Source organism: Serpula lacrymans, assembly GCF_000218685.1.
Source record: "Serpula lacrymans var. lacrymans S7.9 unplaced genomic scaffold SERLAscaffold_6, whole genome shotgun sequence".
Taxonomy (NCBI): Eukaryota; Fungi; Basidiomycota; class Agaricomycetes; order Boletales; family Serpulaceae; genus Serpula; species Serpula lacrymans.
The window spans coordinates 2616498-2643131 of NW_006763295.1; the positions used below are offsets into that span (position 1 = coordinate 2616498).

The 26634-nt window shown below is 42.8% G+C and overlaps 4 protein-coding genes across 4 annotated transcripts; 1 reads left to right on the top strand and 3 right to left on the bottom strand.

The window, feature by feature from the left end:
- Positions 1-623: 623 nt before the first annotated feature.
- SERLADRAFT_437687 (uncharacterized protein) lies at positions 624-4018 on the bottom strand (the record flags this gene model as incomplete). Its single annotated transcript, XM_007318021.1, has 6 exons — positions 624-909; positions 1930-2323; positions 2393-2779; positions 3092-3227; positions 3283-3579; positions 3629-4018. The coding sequence occupies 6 exons, from the start codon at positions 4016-4018 to the stop codon at positions 624-626; spliced, it is 1890 nt and encodes a 629-aa protein (XP_007318083.1).
- An 814-nt stretch (positions 4019-4832) lies between these two features.
- SERLADRAFT_437688 (uncharacterized protein) lies at positions 4833-5966 on the bottom strand (the record flags this gene model as incomplete). Its single annotated transcript, XM_007318022.1, has 3 exons — positions 4833-5159; positions 5219-5775; positions 5831-5966. 3 exons carry the CDS (start codon positions 5964-5966, stop codon positions 4833-4835), a joined length of 1020 nt encoding a protein of 339 aa, XP_007318084.1.
- Positions 5967-6167: 201 nt separating this feature from the next.
- SERLADRAFT_437689 (uncharacterized protein) lies at positions 6168-6923 on the bottom strand (the record flags this gene model as incomplete). Its single annotated transcript, XM_007318023.1, has 1 exon — positions 6168-6923. One exon carries the CDS (start codon positions 6921-6923, stop codon positions 6168-6170), a length of 756 nt encoding a protein of 251 aa, XP_007318085.1.
- Positions 6924-20198: 13275 nt separating this feature from the next.
- On the top strand, positions 20199-21029 carry SERLADRAFT_437695 (uncharacterized protein; the record flags this gene model as incomplete). Its single annotated transcript, XM_007318024.1, has 3 exons — positions 20199-20471; positions 20529-20822; positions 20904-21029. 3 exons carry the CDS (start codon positions 20199-20201, stop codon positions 21027-21029), a joined length of 693 nt encoding a protein of 230 aa, XP_007318086.1.
- Between the last annotated feature and the right edge of the window lie 5605 nt (positions 21030-26634).

Here is a 26634-nt window from a genome sequence, read left to right on the forward strand (position 1 = left end):
AGCTATATAACAAAATTCAATGCCTGGTCAAGTTCTTGCTGAAAGGCGGTGAAGCAGGGTATGAGGGTTGAAGAGTATTGATATGGGCGCAAATCCAAACTAATATTGAACTAAAGAATAATACATTGAGTATGTACTTCCTTATATAGTGAACAACAATGGTCAGACCGAGAAAGGGAAGGGTTAAGAAAGTGGTCTGACCAATTAACTAACCAATAAGAAAAGAAAGAGAAAGTGGTCCAATCTATCGTATTTACTAATTGTATGAGAGAAAATATTGGTAAGAGATATACAATTGGCTGTATCAGTAAGCCCATGAGAAGGCGCTGACTCATAGCCTTCCTCGCTTATCAATATCCCCTCCAAATTATTCCCAGGCATAGCATTGGATTGTTGCTATGTCATTTGAATATCTTCTCAAGGGTCTACAACAGTTTTCCTTTGTTGTAAGTACAATAGGACGTGAGTATGAATGGAGAATAAGAAGAAAAAGGATAAAAGTAATAGAATGCCAGCTGTAATCTCTAGTCCAAGAGCGAGAGGAGTGACAGGGAATGAATCAGATAACCACGACATGATGGGAATGCAATAAGAAAAATCGATTCCTCACATTAGCTCCCCTTTTATAAAACTCGTGTCCTCATGAGTCCGGAAGCGGCACTCTGGAACTTGTTGGTAATCCAATCAAAAAGCATCGGAGATTTAGAAGTCGCGGTGTAGTTTTTGTAAGGACAGAAGTGAAGAGAAGCGGTGATGATGCAAGGGGCGGCAGGATGCGTTTTGTGGAAAGTGGCGAGCAAATCAGAGACGTGTGTAAGATTGGTGTCGGGTTCCCAAGTACGTTCTGAGACCGGATAACCATGCCAGTGGACCAAGTAGTCGAGTTTAATGCCTTTCAGTTTGGTTGGTCTGGATACACATCAGGAAAAAGCCTTTTGCTATATAGCAGAGGGGTTTGTACATATGTGCAAATAAAGCCTATTATAGCACCTATAGCACTTATAGCACTATAAAAGCAACTATAGTACGATCAAAGTCCCTATAGTACTTTAAGAGCAACTATAGTATGATCATAGTGACCATAGTGTTATACAAGCAATAAGAGCAACAGGAGCAACAAAAGCAATAATAGTATTATAGACACAAAATTTAAAATGCTATATATGACTACCATAATGTTTGATATGCATATTTGCTACTAAAGTTATTAAGATAAAATTTGTGACAAACATCCAGAACATTACTATGAGTCCAATGATGAGGACATGTATTGTGGAAACCACCAAAAGCAGGGATAAGTTGACAAACCTGTCTAATACTGGATAAAGATATGATTTGTCCTGGAGGAAAACCTTCAGTGTTTAGAGATATCTTGTTAACAGTGTACATTAAGTGGTCTTTTTCAGCTGTGGATTTGAGGTTGCTATACCACTCTACATATGCTAAATGATATTTTGGCTGATTATTGGAGGATGGGTGGAAACGGTATAGTGTTTCAGGTAGTTTAAATATTACTCTCAATCTCCCAATTCTTGTTCCTTGAATACAGTCATTAGTATTAGACATGCTTGTGGCCATAGGGTAAGAGAAATATTACCTTTTATTCCTGTAGCCTCACAATCAGGAGAATTCATCACAACCACTGTGTCAAACTGTGATAATGGATTGTTTTTTCCACTTGGCCTGGCTTTGACAGAATCTACCTGGTCATTCTCCAGGTCGACATCATTGCCTAGGCTATCTAAACAGAATTTGAAGCCATGGAAAATATCAAGGTTTTGAAATGGAAGAGGTAGTAATCTGGTTTCACCATGTGTATTTGGGTGAGTTAGTTTACTGTTAAGGAAGACCTTGAGTGCTGATTCAAATCCAGGACACTGTTGCTTCTCTATGACGTCCAAAATGCTTTGCTGACATTTATTAGGATACTTGGCGACAACATGTCTTTGGTCTTGTAATTTGGAGTGAGGGAATTCGTCTTCTTCATTATCCATGGTCATTTTGAGGTAGCTTTGGAAAGTGACCACCTTTTCACAACGCAGAAGCCATGTCACCATTTGTGGTGCTTCATTTCTTTTATTAGAAGCCCTCCAACCTTCTTTTGCAAAGTCAATATGGAAGCGCTCAAACATCTCCATGTTGTAATTGTTGGTGGTTCCAAACCATATGATGAACTGGCAGTAGTGGAGGAGAGAGTGGAATTTAGGGATGTTCAGGTGTTCTCTTATGTTGAGTTGTACCAATATATCTTTGTGTTTGTGGAAAGTGTCCAAAGCATCTGAAAGGTAGCCCAGAGTGGTGTTGTCATGAGTGGGATACTGTGCTATCTAGATGAAGTCCAAGAGGGATTGGTATGCAAGTATTGCACTCCTGGGGATTTTTCCAATCAAACATCCTAGAAATATGCGGGCCATATCCTTTCTCTCTTTTCCTCTAATCTGGCCTAATGCAGAGATTCCATTTTTGAAATAACGAACACCATAACAAGCAGGAAGGGAGGAAATGCGCTGGTCAAGCTCCTTGGGATCCATAAGGTCCTTGCACCAGTTCACCATATGCTTAAAGACGCCTTGGTATAGTTGATGGAGAATGTTGGGGGAAACAGATAAATGAATGTTGCAATGAGGGAAGTTAAGCCAGAATGGCTCGTAAACACCACCAGAGACCTCTTTTTCCTTGCACCTGTCCTGAAATTGAATGAAGGAGTTTGCATTGACTTTAGCATCATGAATGACTTCCTCAGTCCAGGTTTGTGTACATGGCTCTCCAGGAGTAGATTCTGAGAGCTCAGAAGCAGGTCTTTTGCATTTGGGACATATGCAGTACTTTGTACATGTCACAAGACATTGTTCTGGATAATCTGCAACGTAGCAAGCCAAGATAGGATGGACTCTCCTTATAGCACTATCCCCCCCAGTGACATTAATTCCTTCGATACCAGCTCTCTTCAAAGGCTCTAGTATAATCCGCATTGACTCATGAAAAAGGCGCTGAACCCTTGAAAACTTCTCCTTTGCAGTAAGCTAAGATCCTGTGGCTTTGTTGACGGACAGATATCCTATAAGTATGCAAGCATGTTGGCTTGGCTTACGATGTATAGCTCTGGGTATGTTGCCAAGTGTGAGATAGACAGGGTAGGCTGATTTAGAAGTAGAGAATTGCGTGAGCTGGGTTTTGTCCATTGCAATAATAACAGGAGCCAAGGCTGCCCCAGATGGTAGACGAGCCTATTCCGAAGATTCTGTAAGTCATTGTAAGTGGGAGATACATAACCATGCTCACCTGAATAGCATGCCACCATTTTTCCGTCCACATTTCATGATAAATCCTTGATTCTTTCCTCGCATTGGTGAAAACCTTTTTTGGGCGATAGACTATATGTTTGGCATGTGCAGGGTTCTCAAGGAGAGCCCTGATGGCTGAAAGTACATCTCTATACTGGATAAGGTGTGTATCATTCGGAGTATCAGGAAAAGATATCATAGTTAATTTCCATTCAGCCCTAGACGGTATGCTGTAGTCAACAATGTTGTGTAATCCACGTATATTATGGTAAGAAAGCCCCAGCTTCTCCCTGACCTGGCAATTGTATAAGCAAGATTCGTAAAAATCATGAAATCACTGACACCTGGGATACTGAATAGCCGATTGTTACAGTCATAAGTGCCCGAGTACGTGCCCTAGTTGTCCCCATAACATTTGATGAAGTTGATTTGGAAGGTTTGACTGATGCAGAATACCTGGGTATGCTCCCCCCACTACTCGTCCCTGAAATGTGCGTGACCACAAGCGGAGCATAGAATTTGAATCTATCATCACTTGAGCGCCAGAGATCCAAGTGCAGTATAAATCCCTCTGGCCTTGTTAATGGCTGTCTCAGGTGCGTCAATTTCTTCCTGCTAGTTTGTATAACGTTGAGAGCATCATGAAAGATCTGCAAAATGGAGTCGTGGGTGGTGGGCGTCAACACCAGGAAGGGGGCGGGGCCAAGTTTGATGAACCTCTCAGGGATGAACATCGCACAATCAAAAATTGTGCTATGCAACCGTTCAAAGTAGGGGATCATAAATTCAAAGTAGGTTGAAATACATCAGGAAAAATGGGGGTAGCTATATAGAGCTTTATAGCACTATAAGTACTCATAAAGCTGTTATAGTGGTCAAACCTGTTATAAAACCTCTGCCATCTATAAAGCCTCATATAGCTCTATAAATGCACTTATAGATGTTGTGTGGCTGATAAAAAAAAATTAACACAGACAGGATTTGAACTCTCAACCTCCTAGTCAGCTTTTGGGTGACTAAGCAATATAGCCAAACATCACATTTATCCACTACAAGCTTATAAAATATATTATACAGATGTTTATATTGACCTTTCATGGACTTAGATTATTTTTCTACTCATTGTCACCACTTATATATTTAGATAAATCATTATTTTTATTTTATAAATATCAAAAATACAAACTACTATTTCACTAATACAGGCTACATAATTAATTAATACTGTAGAATTTATTAGCCCTTTTAAGCACCTTGAACTATATTATAACTATGACCTTTATAGCTATAGGAGCTATGTAGGCTGCTATAGGCTATAAGAGCACTTAAAGTATCTTGCCTATATTAATATACTTGACTCCAAACACTTCTGGCCTCTTTCTATTATTGAACAAATTTATCAGATTAATGCAGAATTTGAGGGAATTATAGATACTTCTCCCCTTGGTTAAAATTTTGCCCATTACTTTGCTATAAGAGCTATAAGAGCTATGATTGCACTGATAGTACTATAGTTTCTATGAATGCATTTATATATATAAGTGGTGGCTATATAGCGCTATATAGCAAAAGGGTTTTTCCTGATGTATGTCCGTCAAGGAAACTATGGAGGTTATCAGCCTTGCCAAATGTTGTGAATTTGTGATGCGCTGCATCTGCATGGGTAAACTTGGTGTCAAATTCAGGATTGAGCCATTTCCTGATTACCTCCCGCTCCATAAACACCTTGTCCTTGAATTGGTAGGGCTGCTCCAGTAGAACGCACATAGCTAAAATAATGTAGTAGAAGGACTCAAGATCATGATGTGCTGCGTGCTGAATGGGCTCTCCAGGTTGTGTATTCTGTATTTCTACAGCCATGAAGGGCTCTGTACCCTGAGCAAATAAAGAGAATCAGTTAGTACAGGCAGTAGCTTCAAAAAAAGAAAACTTACTGTGCGTTCAAGGACATGGTTTCCGTTATCCACAGCCCACCCCTGGCCTGCCAAGAGCTCAAAGGTCTCATGAGCAGTACCTCCAGTGACCTCCATTTCCCACCCTGGAACATTATGGCCATGTATTGAAGTGTTGGCAAAGGAACCTTGGGCCTGCTGGATTACACTGTGTTGCTGTGCGACCCTTTTCAGCATGGCATCCAACATCTTGGCCTTGCAATCATGGTGGGCAGGATCCTCCTCTTCAGAGGAAGCTTCAGATGACCCCTCATCAAATACGGCATCTTCTTTATCAAACTGAGATAGATTCAACTGAGAAAATTCCTCCTTTATCTTTGGTATTGCAGCCGCAAACCCCCAATCTGCAAGCAATCCACAACAGATACACTCATGAGGAGGCATACAACCTGCTTTGACCTGCAAGGGAGGCCAATCTGAGTTTTTTTGGTCAACAATGAGTGAATTACTTGTAGAATCATCTCGGTACAAGGTCCTGACTGGAAATGTGTTGCCCACAGGGGAAGAATAGTTGATAGAGCTATATGCCATCTTGTGGCCTTGTTTGCCCATTAGCAACAAGGTATATTTAAAATATTCAAATTGTTGATGCACTTGTGATATGGTCAATTGTAACAACAAGAAGCTCCTCCAAACAGTTGAAGTCTGTTATAAGAGTGCCAGCTGGAGTTGTAGTAGAACGTATGTGTGCACGAAGCTGATACGGCTGACAGGGATCTGCAAGAGCCATGTTTCTCTCTTTGGCATTGATCTCAATGGTTTCAATAGAGTCTCGTATGTTGCTTGTACAATTGTACTGCGGAAGTGGGTGGCTATCTACTCCCTCTCCCTACTGCTTTGAAACTGGGACCTTCTCCTTGCCAATCAAACAAGGTACTCCTTTTACACCCTTGGCCTCAAGTAAATACAAGATTGCACCCTCTGTTAAAAGTCAACGGACATCATGCCAGGTATCTTTGACGATGATATTGACGCCTAGTAAGGCAGAAAACTGAGGGGAATCAAAGTCGGCAAAGGCAGGGACTTGGGCACAACGGACAACCGTACCACGTCCATGAATACTGTCCATAATAAAGAGAATGCAATGCACTTTGAGTTTACCGAGCACTGATGTCTTGATATGCGTGGGGCTAGCCATGGCATCATACCCCATGCAAATGTCTGTGCTGTGAGCAAAACACAAGACAACATGTAAGAATAACAGTGGCTGCTGATGGACGTCGATTTCAGATGTTACAATGGAACCACCTTGATCTATGTAAAAGAGAGTGAATGATGCTCCACATAAAGCAAAGCCTGAGATATGGAGCTGGCGATCTTGTGCAGCTCTGAGAAATAATGCACGTCCCATCAGCTGAAAAATCTGCTCGTGGAGGGGCACTGAGTTTTTCTCCCTGTCCTTGAGCTCAGCCAGTGCGTGGACACTTCTCCAATTTGCTGGTGGAAGAGCTTTGGGATTTGTGGGGTTGTCAGAGCTAGCACCCATCAAGACTAGGTCGGGACGCCGTCTTCCACCGCCGTCTTCTACTGAACGAACTGAGTTGGCAGTGGTCCACCATCTCAAGGAGGCAGTTGCCATGCTGGGTAATGCAGAGTAGACCTTCAGTACAATGTTGTTAAGGAATGCTGCACACTCATCCTCTGAACCTGGACTCCAAGGTTTTGTAAAGTCTGGACAGCCACTCATTGTTGTCCAGGATCTATCCTCGTTGCTGTAATAACCTGCATCACGTAACAAAACCAGCATGTTGTATAGCATGGCTTTTGTCCCATATTGACCTGTGAAAATGTGAGATAAAGGGAAAATTACTGGGAGGAAATCCTCCAGTGTGCAGTACACTTTAAGGGGTGCAGCCTCTTTCTTCAAAAGAGGGTCTATAAACCTATGAAAATATTGCATTGGGCCTTTGATAGCGAACCCACTGAACTAAATAGCAAAAAGGCAAAGGCTAGGGAGTCAGCGTGGGGCAGCAAAGTCAAGTGAAGTACACATTACCTTTGGATGTGTGAAAGGCGTGGTGCAGCGGAGCAGTGGCGGCTATTGGAGTAGTTCATAAGCTACCCAGGCGCAATGTGATCAAAAAAGAGACTTATTGAAGCATTTAGAGATGGGGTGATGACAGATGTTGATCCAGTAGTAGACATCTCAGGGATGAAGCTGTTTCAGAAGGGCGGGTGAAAGCTAGTAAAAAAGGAAGAAGACTCCTCTACTACCAGCATATTCACTATTCTGCCTTTTCCATCCCCAGAGGGAGTTCCGCATTGAGCTTAAATTAACCCGGACATTTCCCATGTCTGTGGGAGAACGATTGGCAGTGTATTCATAGAGCTTTGGCTTTGGCAGTACATCCTAGAAAGGGAAGTGCTCGAGTGCACGAGCACTTCCCATATGTAGTAGTGGAGAGTTTTTGGCAGTATGTCCCAGAAAGGAAATATTTTGATTAGATTAGATTCTGGGTGTTTCCGCTATACAAGCAAAGCAAAGTCGGGCGCAAAAGCAGCAGGAAAAAGGTCATAATGGTCAACCAAAGCCCAATCCTCCTCCTCAGTAAAAGGCTAGCGCTTCTTGCTATGTGTTTTCTCAAATATAGAGTGCCTATCTGGGAGGGTGGATCGAACTTTGCTGGAAAGGTGTGTCTTGGCATTAGGATGTGCTTCTTGTATGTGTCAGGGAAGTATGTTCACTTACATCCTATTTCTTGCCCATGTCCTGCAATTTCTTATCGTCTTCTTGCAATATGGGAATCATTCCGTGAAATTGAGCACCTTTACCAGCATATGCTGCTTGCAATTGGTGCTCGTGCAGTATATCCCAGAAAGGAAAGTGCTTGAGCACTCGAGCACTTTCCTTTCTGGGACATACTGTCAACTGCCAACTACCAAAGACATGAAATTGTCCGTATCCGATACTGAGGTATTGCTCCGTATCCTTGACATGCATACCCATGACTTGGAGCTTCTACTTCAACTGCTCAACAACAGCCCAAACCTACCACCAAACCTTGTGAATTTCTGCTCAAACTTATCTGTACTGGTCACTTATGGATCATCATTGTGTTCTGTGTTATCCATTGGTCAAGGTGAACACACCAACAATCCTATCCCTCAACAGGAACTTTCTTCCTGGGCGGCAAGCCAGAATACTACCTATTCCAGCAGTGTGGACAATTTAAATGTGACAAATCTATGGGATGAGCTCCTGCCCTGGCAGTCTTCACCACAGACATCGAACTGGAACCGCTCTCTTCCTGCTACAATCAATGCACCTATCAATGTCTCCCTTTCCACACCTCATTCTTCCATATCCTTGCTACCATCACCTCTCATTGCTACCTCTTCACAATGTCCCATTTCCGACTTCTCACTTCCACAGGTTGATATGGGATCACCGCCTTCCCAGTGCGTACCAAGGACTCAGATGGCTACTGGTCAACATGAAATAGATAAAGCAAATTTGAACGCTACAGCACCAGTATCAGCATCAGCAACGCGCCACCATCACTTGAAAAAAAAACAGAGTCACCGCTGCAAAACTGGGGGAGAATCTTATGATGCTGCCAAGTCCCAAGCTCAATTGGCATGTCCAAGGGGGGGTGTTGCATTTGCCCTATCACGGAGAGATGGCAGAAGTGTCTGGAGAAGACAAACAACTGCTTGGCTCAATTCTAGCGACAATATTAACGCAATTGTTGCAACTCTGGCATTTGCACACTGGGACTCAGGCTTTCATAACCCCAGTGTTTGGATTGACAGTGTGAAATTGGCAATGGAGGGGAATGGATATGTGGATGAGAGCTTGGGGTCAGTGGTGCAAAGATGCAGAGATATCAGCGGCAAGGATATCTGTGTCAATTTTCTGTTGATAATAAATTACATGCAATTGGTAACAAAGTGCCAGAGGTGAGGGCCCTTGTTATTCTTATTCCACTAACATCTGATTTACCATTTCTTCTCTAGCATCAAATTGTGTACCCAACAGTCTCTCAATGCTATCTACAATACAAAAGTTGCGCATCTCCCAGGAAAACCTAGCAAACGAACCTTTCAAGGTTGGCATTCAATTGGCAGTAAATTTGCTGCAATTGCTGGAGGGGGGTCAGTCTATATACTGATCCTGGTTGCGGGACTTGGACTTAGGGTATTCATCGGTGGAATGGAGGGCTCCTTGCTTTGGGACTTGGCTAACCTCCTACAATCTCCTATCCCGGGTAAGTATGATTTGTGACAATAAAAATTGGTTGAATAACTTGTCATTCAGGATCTGTGGAGGGCGATTTAATCATAAATCGTATTATACCAACTATCAGTTGCATGTGTCATCTATTCCCAATTAGTATGGCATCCATGTTCTCCCCATCAACACTTTCAGAGCACCAAGTTTCTGGCGAGTTTGATTGCACTGATATTGCATCTTCTGATAGATTTTTTGACTTGGTCGTCTTCAAGTGAGCATCACTCATTCATCACTATAATCCTTCATTTTTCTTACATGGCACAGCAATTTTACGTTACACAATTGCAATACTCAACACTGGGCATCATGTTACAATACTACCATTGACATTAACACTAATCCTCCTATCCCCCTCCATCAGCTTGGCTATAAGCTGCTTGCACCAATGTTGTCTTTCCTGCCCAGACCATATAGCCCTCCTCTATCAGACTCACAAGACTTTTTGGATGTTGAAGATGACCCAGACCCACCCCCCGCTACCCAACCGAAAGGTATAGGGATGGAGAAAACAATCATATGCACAACTTATGACCAATTTCTGCCTCAAAACAAGTGTTTTCGAGCTAAGTGTGATCGTCAAACTAATAATGTATGGACAGAGCGCGAACGTGAACGTGCAGAGAAGGGTGCCCGAGTTAGAAACATAAAAGATTTGCAATCACAGGTATGTAATCAGTGTTCTACACCATTGTCCCCTAATTGTTTATTTGCGTTGCCAGCTCAATGTGCACTACAAGGAAGGAATGAAGGTATCAGATGACACCTACATATGTATTCCTATGGATGCTATTCCCAAGTAAGTTTTCCGTAACTTTCTAATCACCGATTGCTCACTCACCTATCTGAAGTTCCTTGGTGGATATACAGAATTCTGATGAGACACTCATGGCATTCATATGTACCAATCTTCCAGCAAAAATTTGTAATTTTCTCACAAGTAACCTACTATCTGTGTTTGGGAAACCTGACCTATTGGCAGAGAGGAACACTCGAGTAGATGCTGACTCTACATTTGAAGCACTTCACTTGTCATGGTACAACCGTCACTGTACCAAGGTAAAGTAATTCCTTACCATATGTTCACTTAATGCTGATCCTTTACAGGGTCACAAAGCCCCATCTGATGTGCCACCATCTATGCTTGACAAAGTGGGCTACAAATGTACCAATCACAGCCAGATAATCCCCTATATATCCAAGGACATCAATAATAACCGGGAATTATTTCAGTCCTTCAAAGTTGTCTTTGAAGAACTGTTTAACTGAATACATTGTATTGTAAGTGGTACTCCCTTTTTATTCACAGCTATCTCATCATCATATCAGATGCAAACCCACCTGCCTGTAGAGTGTCAGATGCTCGAGCAAGTTGCATCTATCTTACCAGGAAACCATTGCTCCCCAGCCGCCCCCTTCCTGTCAATTGTCATCAACATCAACATGCAAACAAAGGCTCACCATGATAGCAAGGATCAGGAGCTTTGTCTTGTTCTCCCCATTGGAACATTTAAGGGGGCTGCTCTTGCCATGGTTGAGACAGGCCTTGTTATTGAGCTGAACCATGGGGACTTTGCAATTTTCAGGTCATCTGATATCACTCATCTCAACCTTCATTATGAAGGTAAATGTGCATCCATAGTGCTCCATACTGACCATGAATTTGTTTCTTGGGCTGCTGATAGAAATGGCTGGATGGAAAATGAAGCCATGAGGACCTTTGTATAAGTACATTGTTTGATATATTGTTTTACTGTACACGTTGTTTTTCAGCCAAATCTCAGTGGCACTTGTCAGGTATAATTGTAATTGGCCTAGAAGGCTTGCCCTAAACTCTGCAGAAAAATGGCCACTTCTCATTTGCGCTCCATTCTCTTTTCACTTATTTCTCACAGTCTAATTTTTTAATGGCAGGCAAAAGAAATTCCAAGGGTAAATCTAAAGCTCCTGGCTCCAAGGCTAAAAATGATACAGTTACTCTGAGTACTGAGGAGTATCAGCGTATTGTGGATGCTATGAATTCTGGTGTGCAATCTACCCAAGCAGCTCAAAAAGAGGCATTGGAAGCCAAACATCAAGGTAACATATATATTCTGGTTTGGTAAAAGTATATTGATCTCCCCTCTCAGAGACAAGAAAAAGGGCAGCTGTTGTAATGGAAGAAGAGGATATTTATGACTATGATGATGACCCAGTTACGCCACTAAACCCTGCTAGAAAAAGACAAGCCATGGACTCAGACCATGATTCCGATGAGGATAATTTTCAAGGGATCCTAACTCAGAAAGCACCTACAGGGGATAATGATGAGTATTATGAGGATGAGGAAGCTAGAGCTGAAAGTAAGCAATCATTATTTCTAAACAAAAATACTAATGTTAAATTGTTACTCAAGATTTTGATGACGGGGGAAAAGATGGACCAATTCTGGATGAGCAAGTACGTCTTTAAATTAGTATCTCTTACATCCATAGAGCTAACAGCTTATATTAGCCCAATTTCAGACCCATTGTTGGGCAGGAAAAGGATAAATCATTGGTGTACTCCTCTTCTTCTAGTTTTTCCAGAAAATCTTCCACGCCTTCATCCAGGATGTCTTCAACTTCTACTTCTATCTCAACACCTACGGTTGTCTCTTTACTGTCAAAATTGGCAAAAGACATAGAATCACCCTGGATATGTTTCCTAGTTCTCTTGTGGACCTTGCTACAGTTGGGCATGCTACAATGAGATTATATATTGCGACTCAAGAGGGTTTTCCTCCCCCACATCACGCTACAAGTTTACTTGGAACAGACTTATCAATGCCTCCCAAGGTTGCAGAGAATTACAAACCAAGCTTTTAGAGGTTCAAAGTAATGAAGAAATGAAAACCATATTGATTGACTATGTACGTATTTCCACCTCCAATAATGTTATACTGATCAAGTATCTTGTTGCTAGGTTTGGTCTGCTGTTGCCCATGTCCGAGGAGAAATTGTTGCCAAAGCACGCATCATAATCAATGGTGCTTATCAAATTCCTGGTGATATGGCCCCAGTTCAAATCAAGCGGGCTGTAACATGGCTTTTAGAAACTGGTGCATTTGCTGATGGTGATCTTGATATCAAAGTGAGCTATCATTCTCCCATATTTACGCTAAATTGAACTATATCTTTAAGGCCAGGACATTCAACAAGCAAAAGCCATTTTGTCGTCAGATTTTCAAGGACTTGATTCATAATCAATGGTATGGGCGTAAGGGTGAGGGAGTACGCTATCCTGAACATTCCAAAGGCATTCCTTTAGCTCTACTTGCAATTACCACAGCAGCTATATGTCCACAATCTGTGGTCTGTGTTATTTGTTTATTCCATTTTCTTTTCAGATTGAATGTTCCCTCAGGGGATATGTGAATGGTAATAAAGCTACCCAAGAATTCTCAGAGAGTGTTTTCAAAACCAGGTACAATATCATTTATTTATGTCAAACTTGGTTTTTATTTTATTTAAAGGTGGGAGTACTATTTCAAAAAGCTGTCAGTGCTTCAGAAGAAAAGCCCTGTGTGGATGAAGCAAATGAGAGATGGTCTGTACCAGGATATTCTGTAAATACCAGTATTTTGGCTGCTACCACCATCACTAATTTTACTATAACAGAAATCTGGCCAATCTCCATTATCTAGGGATTGATGAAGACCAGATGAAGGACGAGGATTTTGGTATTGATTTTGAAGCTCTAGAGGATACTATCATTGCACAAGCTGCTTGATAGTATTTGTAGTCACTCTCCTATTTACTGTTGCATATAGTACAATTGCTAGTACAAAATATGACTGCGCTGTTTTCATTTCATTATTTGGTAATTGAATGCAATATGTGCTATGAGTGCTATAGGTACTATGGATGTTCTCATTGAAATAAGTGCTATGGCTACTCCAAATTCCATTCTAGTATTAGCATTACTATGTGTGTGCTATAAGTGCTATAAGTGCTATAATTGCCATAGGTGCTATGGGCCCTATGTCTACTCCAAATGCCATCATAGTATAGACATTACTATAGGAGCTTCTTGGAACTATAGCCAACTATGAGATCACTATAAAAGCACATTGTGCCTAAATAGATGATAGGGTTTCTCTTACAGCTATAATCACTATGACAGCTATTTTTGCAATTATAGTACTATAAGAGCCTATATAGCCAAAGTGTTTTTCCTGATGCAATTATACTTTCTACTTCGTATTCGTCCACTCCTTCAACGATTTTGGGCGGTGGTTGTGAGGAATTTGGTTGGTTAGGGAATTTGGGAGCGTGGTACAGTGATAGAATGGCTTTTTTGAATACTGGATGAATGGACTTCCAGCTTTTCAGGATGTTGAGTTGGTAGGCGGAAGGCCCAACTTTTTGGGTGATTTTAAAAGGCCCAAAGTGTTTGTCGTCCAATTTCTTCATTGGTCTATCTGTTGTGATGTTGTGTCCTTTTAACCAGACCTTATTGCCAGTTTGATATTCTCGGGGTGGGGATCTCTTACAGTTGTAGTATCGTCTAAGATTGTTGTTTGCTAACAGAAGGGAAGATTTTGTGAGGTCATGGAGTTGTTTCATCTGTTCACCAAACTCGGCCGGCGATGCAGATCAAGGGGACAATGCAATGGTGGTATTCATTCGTGGGTGTAGTCCATAGTTCAAAAAGAAAAGTGTTTGATTTGTCGCAGTGTGGAGATGATTGTTGTATGTGAACTTGGCGATGGAAAGCCAATCTGCCCAATCATCTTGTCGGTGATTTACGAAAACACGGAGGTAGTGCTCGAGATCCTGGTTGATCTGTTTGGACTGTCCGTCCGTTTGAGGGTGATAACCTGTAGAAAGGCCCGGTGTTATCCCCATCAAATCGTAAAAGTCTTTAGTAAACCGAGACATAAATCGAGGACCTCAATCAGAGATGATCTTCTCAGGAATTCTGTGGAGTCGTATCACATTGTCTCTGAGCTGACGTGCGTAACCAGCAGAGTCAAGGGTGACAAAAGTGGGGACAAAATAGGTCATCTTGCTAAATTGGTCTACAAAGACCTGAACGGCGGTGTAGCCCTTAGACTCCGGTAGTGCGCCTATGAGGTCGGTGGTGATAACTTGCCAAGGTCAATCGGGTATCGGATTTGGATGTAGAGGGGCGTTAGGCTTTGTCTGGTGTGCCTTGGTTAATTGACAAGTCTCGCATCCTTGTACATATCGTCTGATATCTGTGCAAAGACTCGGCCACCAGAGTTCTCGATTTACTTGTTCAAACATTGTTCTCTCTCCTGGGTGTGCAGCAAGGGCTCCGTCATGATGATCCTTCAGTATTTGTGCACGTAGTTCATGGTTTTGAGGGACATAGATGCGGTCAGTTGATGGGATTGGGTAGGAACTCGTTGCGGACTCTCTTTTGATCCAGACGGACGATCCTATCTTTCACTTCCCAGGTCTCCGGCTTCTCTTTCAAGTTCCTTCTTACTACATTGTCTTGTCTCTGGAAGCCTCTGCGTATATCTGGTAGGTATCCTTTGTTGGTGTCAAGTACTTCAAAATGTACATCTGGGAGGAGTGTTTGGTTTGCATTATCACTCATGCCTCTAGGGTGGTCAGCTCGTCTGCTTAACAGGTCAGCTTTAGTGTTCTGATCTCCTTTGACGTGCTCCATTTTGAAGTTGTAGTCTGCAAGCTGAGAAGACCACCGCGCTTAACGTCGGTTGTACTTCTGAGGTTGGCAGAAATAAAGGAGATTCTGATGATCTGTGAAGATTGTGAAAGGGTATTTTGATCCTACGAGGTGATGTTGCCATTCATCTAGCGCAGTCATGACTGCAAGCATTTCTTTGTTGTAGATTTCATAATTTTGTCCGGCTGGGGTGAGAGCTTTCGAAAGGAATGCGATTGGTCTGAACTTGTCATTCTGTTTTTGGGACAGGACGGCTCCTACAGCAAAGTCAGAGGCGTCTGTTTCTAATTTAAATGGATCATTGTCATCGGGTATAGCAAGGGTGGGGGCAGTGGTGAGCATTCTTTTTAATGTTTCAAAAAATGTCTCTTGTTTGTTTTTCCAGGTCCAATCAACCTTTCCAGTGAGCGTAGTGAGTGGCTTCGCAATTTTTCCATAGTCTTTGATGAATCATCAATAGAAGTTGGAGAATCCTAGGAATGATTGGAGTTCTCTTTTGTTCTTTGGCGTTGGCCAGTCAGCGACTGCTGCGACTTTTACTTTGGGCGGATCCATACGGGTAGTGTCTTTGGAAATGATCAGGCCTAGATACTCTACTTCCTGTTTTTCAAATTCACATTTTTCTGGTTTGAGATATAGTTGATTTTGCTGTAGAATGAGAAGGACTCTGGTGACTATTTGACAATGTTCCTTGAGGGTTTCTGTGAAGATCATGATATTGTCCAGGTATATGATAACCTTTCCTTCTGTGATCAGTTCCCTAAGGAGGTGGTCCATCATTGTTTGGAAGGTTGCCGGTAAATTGGTAAGTCCGAAGAACATGACAAGGGGTTCAAACAGGCCGCAATTGGTCCTGAAGGCGGCTTTGTGTTTGTCTCCTTTTTTGATTCGGACATTGTTGTATCCCCATCATACGTCTAGCTTTGTGAAGTAGTTGGCATTCTTGAGTTTATCAATGAGTTTGGATATGAGAGGGAGGGTGTAGTGATTCTTTATGGTAAGCTCATTCAGCTTGCAATAGTCTTGGACAGGGCGTAGCGAACCATCTTTCTTTTTGATAAAGAAGAATGGGGATGCATAGGGTGATTTGGACACTCGGATTTGTCCACTTTTCAGGTTTTTGTCAAGGAATTCATCTAAATGGTGTTGTTTGTCCCGGCTAAGAGGGTATATTTGTCAATCAAGCTGTGGTCAATAACTGAGTTGGTGCAACCAGAGTCAATAAGGGTAGGTACAGTGAACATTTGTCTGTCGTCTGTGGTAGTAACTTGAGAAATAACATGGAGGCTGCGTTTTGGCATGGGTCTGTGTGGCGAGGTATAAGCATAGATGTGTTCCACAATATTCTCTTCATTGTGATTCTTCAGCATCTGTATCGCTTGCAGGGTGATATGCTTGTAGTGGTCTTTATGTGCCCAGTTTCATAGTAGAGCCCTTGCTCTTTCCGGTTTCTGGTCTTTGATTCGTTTGGCCAACCATTCCGGTGAATGTGGCTTTGTGTAGTTTTCAGTTACAGCATGTGTAACAACCAAGAGTTAGTTACTCTGGCGCACACTGGAACACACTATAGAGAATAGAGAAGAAGGGATCACCCCTCAGGTTTCAGTGAGTTAGTTGTGCTAGACAACAGGAGGACTCGCTGAGTCCTTCCCCATGTATTGCTCTTGTATATATACTAAAATACATGAGGTACTGTACAGTTGTAAATAAAGTTCAAAGTCCAATGTCTAGCATGTGACCGGTCACATGATGAGTCTAGACACTGGTCAGGTAATGTGTCACATGACTGGTCATGTGACTATGAAAAAGTCGAAAATGTAAAGTAAAGTAAATGGTCACATGACTGGTCATGTGACTTGGAAAATAAAAGTAGAAGTACAAAAGTGAAGCGTAAGTAGGTGCTGGTATGTCAATTGTAACAGCATGTAGATGTTGATCAACTCGTTTTATTGCAGTCATTGGTAGTGTACAAGAGTTAGATACAACATTACGGGTCAGAGAGTCTGTGCTTACTCCTGACCATTCTGAAAATCCTTCAGAGGTGCTTCAATTTCTTTTAATGATGACGTAGTGGGAGTGTCTTTGGTTTTCTCCGTTTCCATATAATGTATTGCCATCTTTCCATGTGGGCAATTTCTAGCAATGTGGCCTTGCTCACCACAATTGTAACAAATAATGTTCGGGTTGGGCCGACATTGTCTCTGTGTGTTTGAACTTCCAATCTCCATAGGTATGCCTGATCCTCCAAATGTTCCTGCTGTGTTTGGATGGATTGCATTCTGGGGCGGCGGCCTCTGTGGTGGAGTGGAGTATAATATGATCGTTGTTGGATATACTGTGGTCTTTGCATCTCTGTACACGGTACTATTTGTTGATGCTGTGGCGGTAGGTAGTTCCAATTCTGTTGATAATGCGGTTGATATTGTTGGTATCGAGGTGGCAGCAGTCTCTGTTGTGGGGGTCTATCTCTCCTCCTTTCCAGATTAAGTTCTTCATTTTGCTGCTCCCATTTCCTGGCTGCTACCTTCTGTAACAACCAAGATTTACTCTGGCGCACACAGGAACACACTATAAGGAAGATGATGAGGGAGTGGTTACCCCTTAGAATTCAGAGAGTTAGTTGGTATACAACAGGAGGACTTGCTAAGGAGTCTCCTGAATCTATTGGGGTATATATACTACTACAGGGTTATTTGTACATGTGTACTATACAGTTGATAGCGACAGTGGCTGATGATGTCATGGGGCCTAGCCCGCATGGCCAGCTCCACTGTGAGAGAGAGTTGAGTCTATAATAAGAAGAAAGGCAACGCGGCGCAAGAAGAGGAGTTTAGACAAAAGGGGAAGTGCCGCGTGGCACCATGTGTGAAAGCTAAAGTACAAGGTTTAAAGCGGAGAAATAAAAGTAAAAGGAAGGTCCAAAAATTGTGTTATTGTAACACCTTCCATTCTGAGTACATGGTGGGTAGGTTTTCCTGTTGCGAGATACAATCACGAAGGAATTGAGAGAGGTTGCAGCGAAGGATACTGTGAATGAAAGGATAACTTTTGTGTGTGTCTGGCGGTAATCCCGCCTCCATGAGTTTGGATTCAAGTCCTCCGGAGTATGCATCAACTGTCATCTCTTTCTGCTCATAGCTATGAAGTGCTATTTCCGCTTTCAACTTCAGGTGGGGGTCCAGGAATTTGTTATCCAATTCCTTGATAAACTCCAAGATAGTTCCCCAATTTCGCCGTGCAAATAAGTCTCCTAGCACTGCAGTTTTGTTGTTGAAATTTGCCTTCTAAGTGTGGCAGGCATCATTGGCTTTATCGGACGAGATTTGGGATAATGCAAAGAGGATTTTGGAGGAGTCAGTTTGGAAACTTTTGGGATAAGCGAAAAAGTAGTTTGCTAATGCGTTCTTCCAGTTAACGTACATTTCCTTTTTGCCAATGAATGAATTCAAATGGAGGAGAGGCAAGGACAGCCTTGCTGCTTTGACTGGGTTCATCGGTCATTCTTGCTGCTAGATCGGGTTCAAGGTCCAGAGACTCTTGATCAAACCAATTGTCAGGTTGGTTTTCAGGTTGTGGATTCCAAGGTGGGGGGCTTCAGCAGCAGCTCCTAGAGATTGTGGGGGGGGGGGTGTTTTGGGAGTGACAAGAGGATGAGGTTCTCGATAAGGCTCCAGCTTTAACAAGTTAGATAACAAGTCTTAGATAACAAGTCCTAGATAATGAGTCTTTTAATTAAAGTCCGGGTCAAACACAAAGTTACTAGGAAAATCTCCTCCTTCTGCTTCCTGAGGTCTCCAGTACTCTATGCCTTCAGTAGACTCTTTGCTTTCCGACTCAGTCCCTTTGTCTGATTCTCCTCCAACTATATCTACCAAAGAACTTCCTGTTTCTAATTTGATTCTTTCCGCGCAAGGTGCAAAGTTGCTCAACTGACGGAATGAGCAATGCTTCTCCTCTTCGACCTTGGTAGGTGTACGAGTATTGCGAGTAGATACGAGTTCGTGGGCTATGATTAACAATGGCCCAAAAGTCGCTTTGGATAACAGTTACAATGAAGTGTTCGGGGTAATCTGATTGCTGATTAACAACGAATGGTGTAAAAATTTCTAAGACCCAGTAATACTTCTCGACGTATTCTGAGATGTATACACAATTTCCGGGCCTTTAATTTTCATTCTCCTCTTTAACTTTCTACTGTAGTTTTCACACACTGTGCCATGTGGCACTTTCCATTTTTGTTCAAACTCCACCTTCTCACGCTGCGCTACCTTTCTTCTTATTTTAGCCACAAGTCTCTCACACAGTGGAGCTGGTCACATGGGCTGTGCCCTCTGACACCATCAGCCACTGCTTTCATCAACTGTACAGTACATAAGTACAAACACGCTGTATTAGTATATAAACCTCAATAGATCCATGAGACTCCTCAGCAAGTCCTCCTGTTGTATACCCACAGCTAACTCGGTCCTACCTAGAGGGGAAAATCCCTCCTTTTTATTACTCCTTTGCTTGTCTGAAGTTGTGCACCAGAGTAACTAACTCTTGGTTGTTACATTAGGACTTGCTCTTACTACTCTCTCGCACTTTGTGCAAACCCGGTCCCCAGGGTTAAGGGGTTATTGTTTGGGGATATCCCATATAGCAGAAGGGTGCGCTCCTAGCGGCAGCCCCGTAGTGCTCTGGGAGAAGAGACAATTATCTATACACGGCCCCCAGTGTCAAGGGGAGTACTTAGCTCAGCAGTTGGTGTGGAACCACTGTTGATTAGAATTTACATACAAAACTTCTTCTTCAAATACCTCTGACCAGGCCGGGCACTTGCCTCTGCCAGTCTGGAGAAGGGTTGGCAGCTTAACAAGCGGACCACCCCCTGACAACCGTTTGGACCAGGGTTTCTTATGTTTATCTTTTTATATACATCTTCAAATACTATAGTGTGGGTAGTCGGAGATTGAGATCCGATACTCAGCTGGGAAGAGGTAGATCTGCAGATAGCAAGCGGGGACCCCCAGTTACGTTTTTTTATTTACTTTACAAAGAGAACAAGTTGACATGTCGTTGCAAAACCAACCTGACATCAACACTCTGCTGCACAACATGCGTGCACAGATTTTGACATTGACTATGCAGCTTGCTGAGCTTCAGGCTACCCCAGCAGCTGCACCCTCGGTTGAGAAAAAATTCAACAAAAAAGTCGAAATTGTCGCTGACCCTGGTGCTTCCGAAGGAGACAGAGCGCGATTCGCCGAATGGTGGATCAAACTACAAATCTGGGTCAAGGCAAATTGGGACGTGTTTGCCAACAATTTTGAGGTAGCAACTGCTGTACTATCTTGACTAAAAGGACCTGTGGCGGGTCAATACGCCCAAGTTAGACTACAGGAGTGCTACACATCGGGAGTGTGGCCCACCTGGGACGATCTCAAGATAGAGATCAAAAAATATTTCAAATCCCAAGCTGAGCGTGACTGGGCGCGCCAGCAAATCTGTACCTTCAAGCAAGGAAACATGAGGACAGATGACTTTGTTACCCGGTTCCTGGCCCTCTCTATCCAAGGGGGTCTAGGTAATGAACATGCAGTAGAGCTGCTAGAACGCAATGTGAACCCCCACATTGCAGAACAGCTCTATATACAGGATATGAGGAGCAAGAACCTCTCTCAAGCAGCAGAGGGAGTTTGAAAAATAGGTAGGGCCATAGAGCTCTACAAAATGCAATTTGGTGGCGGGCCCACCACCAAAAATAACTTCCCCCAGAGGTGCCCTGGGTTATCAAACCAAAACCATAATCACTCTCACGGGTTCAAGCCATTCAGGCTGCAGCCAGGGCAGGGTGCCCCTATGGATATCGGTGTGGTCCAAGGCGGACAGATGCGCAGATAGAAGGGCAACTGCTACACCTGTGGCCAAGAGGGACACATGTCCCAAGACTGTCCAAATAGGGCGCAGGCCGCCCAACAAAAAAATCACCAAGGGCGCCAGGCGCATTAATTAAAAGCTGAAAAGCCGGACAATTGGCTCAACACTCTGGCCGGATGTTCGTACGACGAGATCCGGGCCTTCTTTTACGACCAACAGGTTGCTGAAATAAAGGCTCAGGGAAAAGAGTTCAGAGCTTAGGTCACTTGGGTACCTTCGCTCCTCTTAACAATGAAGTAAACCACAACAAGGTGGCCCCTGCTCCGGGGTGTTGCATGAGCAACAAAGGAAAGACAGGGTGGCTCCCCAGTTTGTAAATAGATTTTTAAATTTGTTATCTGAAGTATGTACTTGTATGAAGCATTGCAGATGTAATATTTATGATACTACCGCTGCACCAGCGTCTCCCTTGGAGTGTGGCCCTGGCAAGACAAACACTAGGGTGCTTGATTCTGGTGAAAATAAAAATAAAAATATAGAAAATCTTAAAGTAGAAAAATATGTATCTTTTGATATTTCTTCTTCTTCTTCTCCAGAGCCACTTTCCACAGAAATCCCAAGGTGCGTGTTGATGCGCACATATGTATTCCAAAAGGAGATGTTGGTGTGGAAAACCTTGCCCGGGGCATAGTACACCCAACCCGCGCACTGCTTGATTCAGGCGCTAATGGAATCTTCATAGACCAGGTCTGGGCAGAGCAAGTCGGACTCCCCCTTGTAAAATTAGATGTATCTATTCCGGTCTATAATGTTGATGGTACGCTTAATGTGGGTGGCTGCATTACGCACAAATGTTCTTTTGTTGTCAAGTACCAAGGACACAGAGAACGAGTCACAGCCAAAGCTACCCAACTAGGGAAGATTAATTTAATCTTAGGCTAGACCTGGCTATTTAAACACAATCCTGAGATTGACTGGCAGACAGGGGTGGTGTTACGATAACACAATTTTTGGACCTTTAAATTTCATTCTCCTCTTTAACTTTCTTCTATAGTTTTCACACACTGTGCCATGTGGCACTTTCCTTTGTTCAAACTCCCCTTTTCTCGTGCTGCGCTGCTTTTCCTTATTTATAGCTACAAATCTCTCACACAGTGGGGCTGGTCACACGGGCTGTGCCCCATGACATCATCAGCAACTGCTTCCATCAACTGTATAGTACACATGTACAAATAGCCTGTAGTAATATATATACCCAATAGATCCAGGAGACTCCTCAGTGAGTCCTCCTGTTGTTTACCCACAACAAACCCGGTCCTATCTAAAGGGTAACCACTCCCCTCACTTCTTTATAGCTTTGTCTGAGTTGTGCGCCAGAGTATGCAAACTCTTGGTTGTTACAGGTGGTCACACTGTCACATTGTCCTCAGGAGTGTAATGACTTAGGTAAACCAAGTCGTGTCCGTTGAACCGAGCGACTTGAGAAGATAAATGCTGGTCACGTTTATGCTCAGCTCAGATCCTTAGAAAAGATTGACGATGATGATGACAAAGTAAAACCTGAGGAAGAGATTAAGAGGCTGGTACCTCCCGAGTACTATGACTTCTGGAAAGTCTTTTCTAAACATAAATTGAAGCGCTTCCCAGAGGCTAAGCCTTGGGACCATGCTATAGATTTGAAGGACACCTTCAAACCGAGAAAAGGACACATGATACCACTCTCTGCTCCAGAAAGAGATGAGTTATCAAGTTTCATAGATGAACAGCTTAGAAAGGGTTACATCAGACCTTCTAAAAGCCCTATGACATCCCTGGTGTTCTTCATTCCTAAAAAGGATGGTAAAAAGTGTAAGATTATGGGCTATCATTACTTGAATGAGTAGACGGTTAAAAATGCATATCTGCTGCCTTTGATCAGTCAGCTAGTAGACAAGTTGGCTGGTGCCAAAATCTTGACAAAGATGGATCTCAGATGGGGGTACAATAATGTGCAAATCAAAGAAAAAGATGCTTGGAAGGCTGTGTTCACGTGCCACCGAGGATCCTTTGAACCCCTTGTTATGTTCTTTGGGTTGACCAATTCACCGGCAACCTTCCAGAGCATGATGAATGAGATCTTTGCGGATATGGGAAACTGTGTTGTCATTTACATTGACAATTTGTTGATATTTACGAAGTGGGACAATGAGGCTGAGCATGACAGGATCGTGCAAGAAGTCCTTCGCCGCTTACAGGAACGGGACCTATTCGTCAAACCCAAAAAATGTAATTTTATAGTGAAGGAAGTAGACTTCCTCAGTATGATCATAGGCCAGAACGGAATCAGGATGGATTCTGAGAAAGTTCAAGCCATATTGGACTGGCCAGAACCTACTCGCGTAAAAGGAGTTAGGGCCTTCCTTGGCTTAGGCAATTTCTACCGAAGATTTGTCAAAAACTTCACAAAGATAACAAGATTGTTGAATAATCTCACTAAAAAGGACATTGTTTGGCACTGGGGCGCCAAAGAACAAGAAGCTTTTGATAAGCTTAAACAGGTGTTTACAACAGCGCCCATATTAGCATTTCCAGAATTAGACAAAGAGTTCTGGCTAGAAACTGACTCTTCTGATTTTGTTACTGGGGCTGTTTTATTTTATCAATTAAATGCCCTGACAATCTTTGGAGGCCTTGTGCCTATTTATCGCATAGTTTGTTGCCTACAAAGCGCAACTATCAAATTTATGATAAGGAGATGCTGGCTATCATTAGAGCTTTAGAGCACTGGTGGCACTACTTAGAAGGTGTTAGGCACCAATTTGAAATTTGGACTGATCATAGAAATCTGGAGTATTTTATGACGGCTTGAGACTTGAACTGGAGACAGGCCTGCTATGCGGTGTACTTGTCTAGGTTTAATTACAAATTAATTTATAAGCCAGGAAGTTCTATGGGGAAAGTGGATGCTTTGTCCAGAAGAGAGGATCATGCCAACGGCATAGAAGATGACAACAAAGGTATCACCCTGATAGACCAATCAAGGGTTGCCAATATTAGAATTGGACAAGATTCCGATCTTCTGGAAGTCTTCAAGAAAGACATCTCCTCAGAAGAGAAGGCACACCTTGATGGCAACGAAAATTATTTATGGGAAGACGGGCTCTTCCATTTTAAAGACAAAATCTATGTGCCTAAGTCCGCAAGGATCAAAGCAATAGACAGACATCATGACACTCCAGTGGCTAGGCACCCTGGGTGGCAACGAACAATGGAGTTGATCTCCAGAAACTACATGTGGCCTGGCATGGTCAAAGACGTACAGGAATACGTAAAATCCTGTCTGAGATGTGCCATGGCAAAGAACTCACATCAACTGCCGGCCAGTAAACTTATGCCAAATCCGATACCAACTGGTCCTTGGCAGGATATATTGGTTGATTTCACAACAGATCTACCCGAACCGAATGGGTATGATTCAGTAATGGTGGTAGTAGATTGCTTCTCTAAAGAAGTGGTGTTCATTTCCACCAACAAAACTATTACTGCCGCTGGTACCGCAGATCTATTTAAAGACTTTGTATGGTCTACCCGTTACGCTTGGAATGTACAAGCCTGGTTATAAGAGGGGGTTCTGGCAATGAAGTGGTTTCTGATAAGCCCATAGGTAATGGGTTTGAGACGTATTCTGATGATGAGGATTTTACTGATGAATACCAAGTTGCACTGTTGAAGCGTACAATCATATTGGAGATGTTTACTACAATACAAGTGTCTATATATACTGTCCTACTTTAGGGTAGGTGTATGTGTTGAACAAACAATGACAGGTGAGAAACCGTAACAGGTAACTAGTGTGGGAATAAGAATGAGTAGCGGTACGTGGCTACTCAGAGAAGAAAATAAAGTCCATAAGAAACATAGTTTGTAACACTACCCATGGATTACCAGAAACAGTTATCTCCGATAGGGGACCGCAATTTGCTAGCAAATTTACAAAAGATTTATGCCGGATGCTGGGCATCAAACCTAAATTATCAATGGTGTTCCATCAGCAAACTGATGGACAAACGGAGAGGCTCAATCAGGAATTGAAGCAATATCTCCGAATATTTATTAATGACAGACAGACGGATTGGGCCAAGTGGCTAAAGATAGCCCAGTTCTCATACAATATCAAACAGTCGTCAGCTACAAGAATCAACCCATCCATCCCCTCAAAACACTTTAAAAAGATAGCCAGCACACTACCCCAAAAAAATGCATCCATACTATTCCAGCTTTGATCCAACCACACTATGCTCAACAAACACCTGCATCAAATCAAGGGTAAAGCTGATGAACTGTTGTTGCCACTATGTGCCAGCTGCAATGCATGCAAAGAAACAATACACCACCTCCTACTTGCCTGCCCCACCTACATTAGTCAACACAATACCCTCCTCTAAGCTATCCCCCGGAAAAAACACGATATCCTTGTGCTTCTGAACAACCCAAAGTGCCTGAAGGCTCTGTTTAAATATATTACAAGCACAAAACAGTTCAAACAAACATACAGAGACACTACATTGCCAATGACAAGATAACCACAATGCTCACAATAGACCGGCCTCCCTCATAACCCACGCACACCATACCTTACCTCTCACCCCCCCTCCCCTCCTCCAAGGACAATACAACAACCCACCCAGCTGTAAGGGATCAATTTTCTTATTGCATTCCCATCATGTTGTGGCCATCCAACCCATTCCCTGTTACTCCTCTCGCCATTGGATTAGAAATTACAGCTGGTAATCTATTACTGTTATCCTTCTTCTTCTTGTTTTCCCTTCACACTCACATCGAGACTCCTCTCCAATCCTTGAGAAGATGTCCCAATGACATAGCATTGATCAAAGGCTGTGTCTGGGGATAATTGGATGTCATATCCATACTGGAAGACAGAACTCTGGCATTTCCGAAGGAGTTATTCTCCAGGCCCCAAACCCCCAAACTATTGGTATACTCGGGATTACATTTCTCGTGGTCTGCCGGTTGGCATAACTCTACGCTCTATTCCCATATGGTACTCCGGTTGTCCGCTCTAATACTCCTGCACCAGACTTCTAAGTCTGCCATACATTTCTCATCACACATTCTAGTATTCCTCATGGACTCTGTAGTTAGACCTTATGATACACTCCTTGCATATATATTCTCCTCTTGCTAGATATTGTCCACATGGCACTCCATACCTACATTACGGGTTACTCCTTACAAGCTCCTGCTCCCCCAATAGTATATAAGCTGTAACTCCTGTACTCTATTCCTGTAGTTCGTATATCAACTAGATTCCCTTGCTTTCTTACCAGTCCTTTTCTAAAGACCTTTCTGATCCTTGTCTGAAAGATCTTTACTCTGCTCCCTGTCATCCTCTGCTTCTCCTCCATCCACTTCCAACAAGTTAGGGACCAAGGTCTGTGGAAGGGTCTAGCGCACGAGCTAAGCCAATTCCCCATCTCATCCCCCGTACTCTGCAACTCTGTTACTCCAAAGAGGCCACAGTTCTGACATTCAGCAAGATATTAATTAGCAATATGGGCTGTGACTCAGTACCTTCTCTTGGGTTTACTGATTCAGCCAATTGCACACCTCTTACTAAGGATTTCTCTCA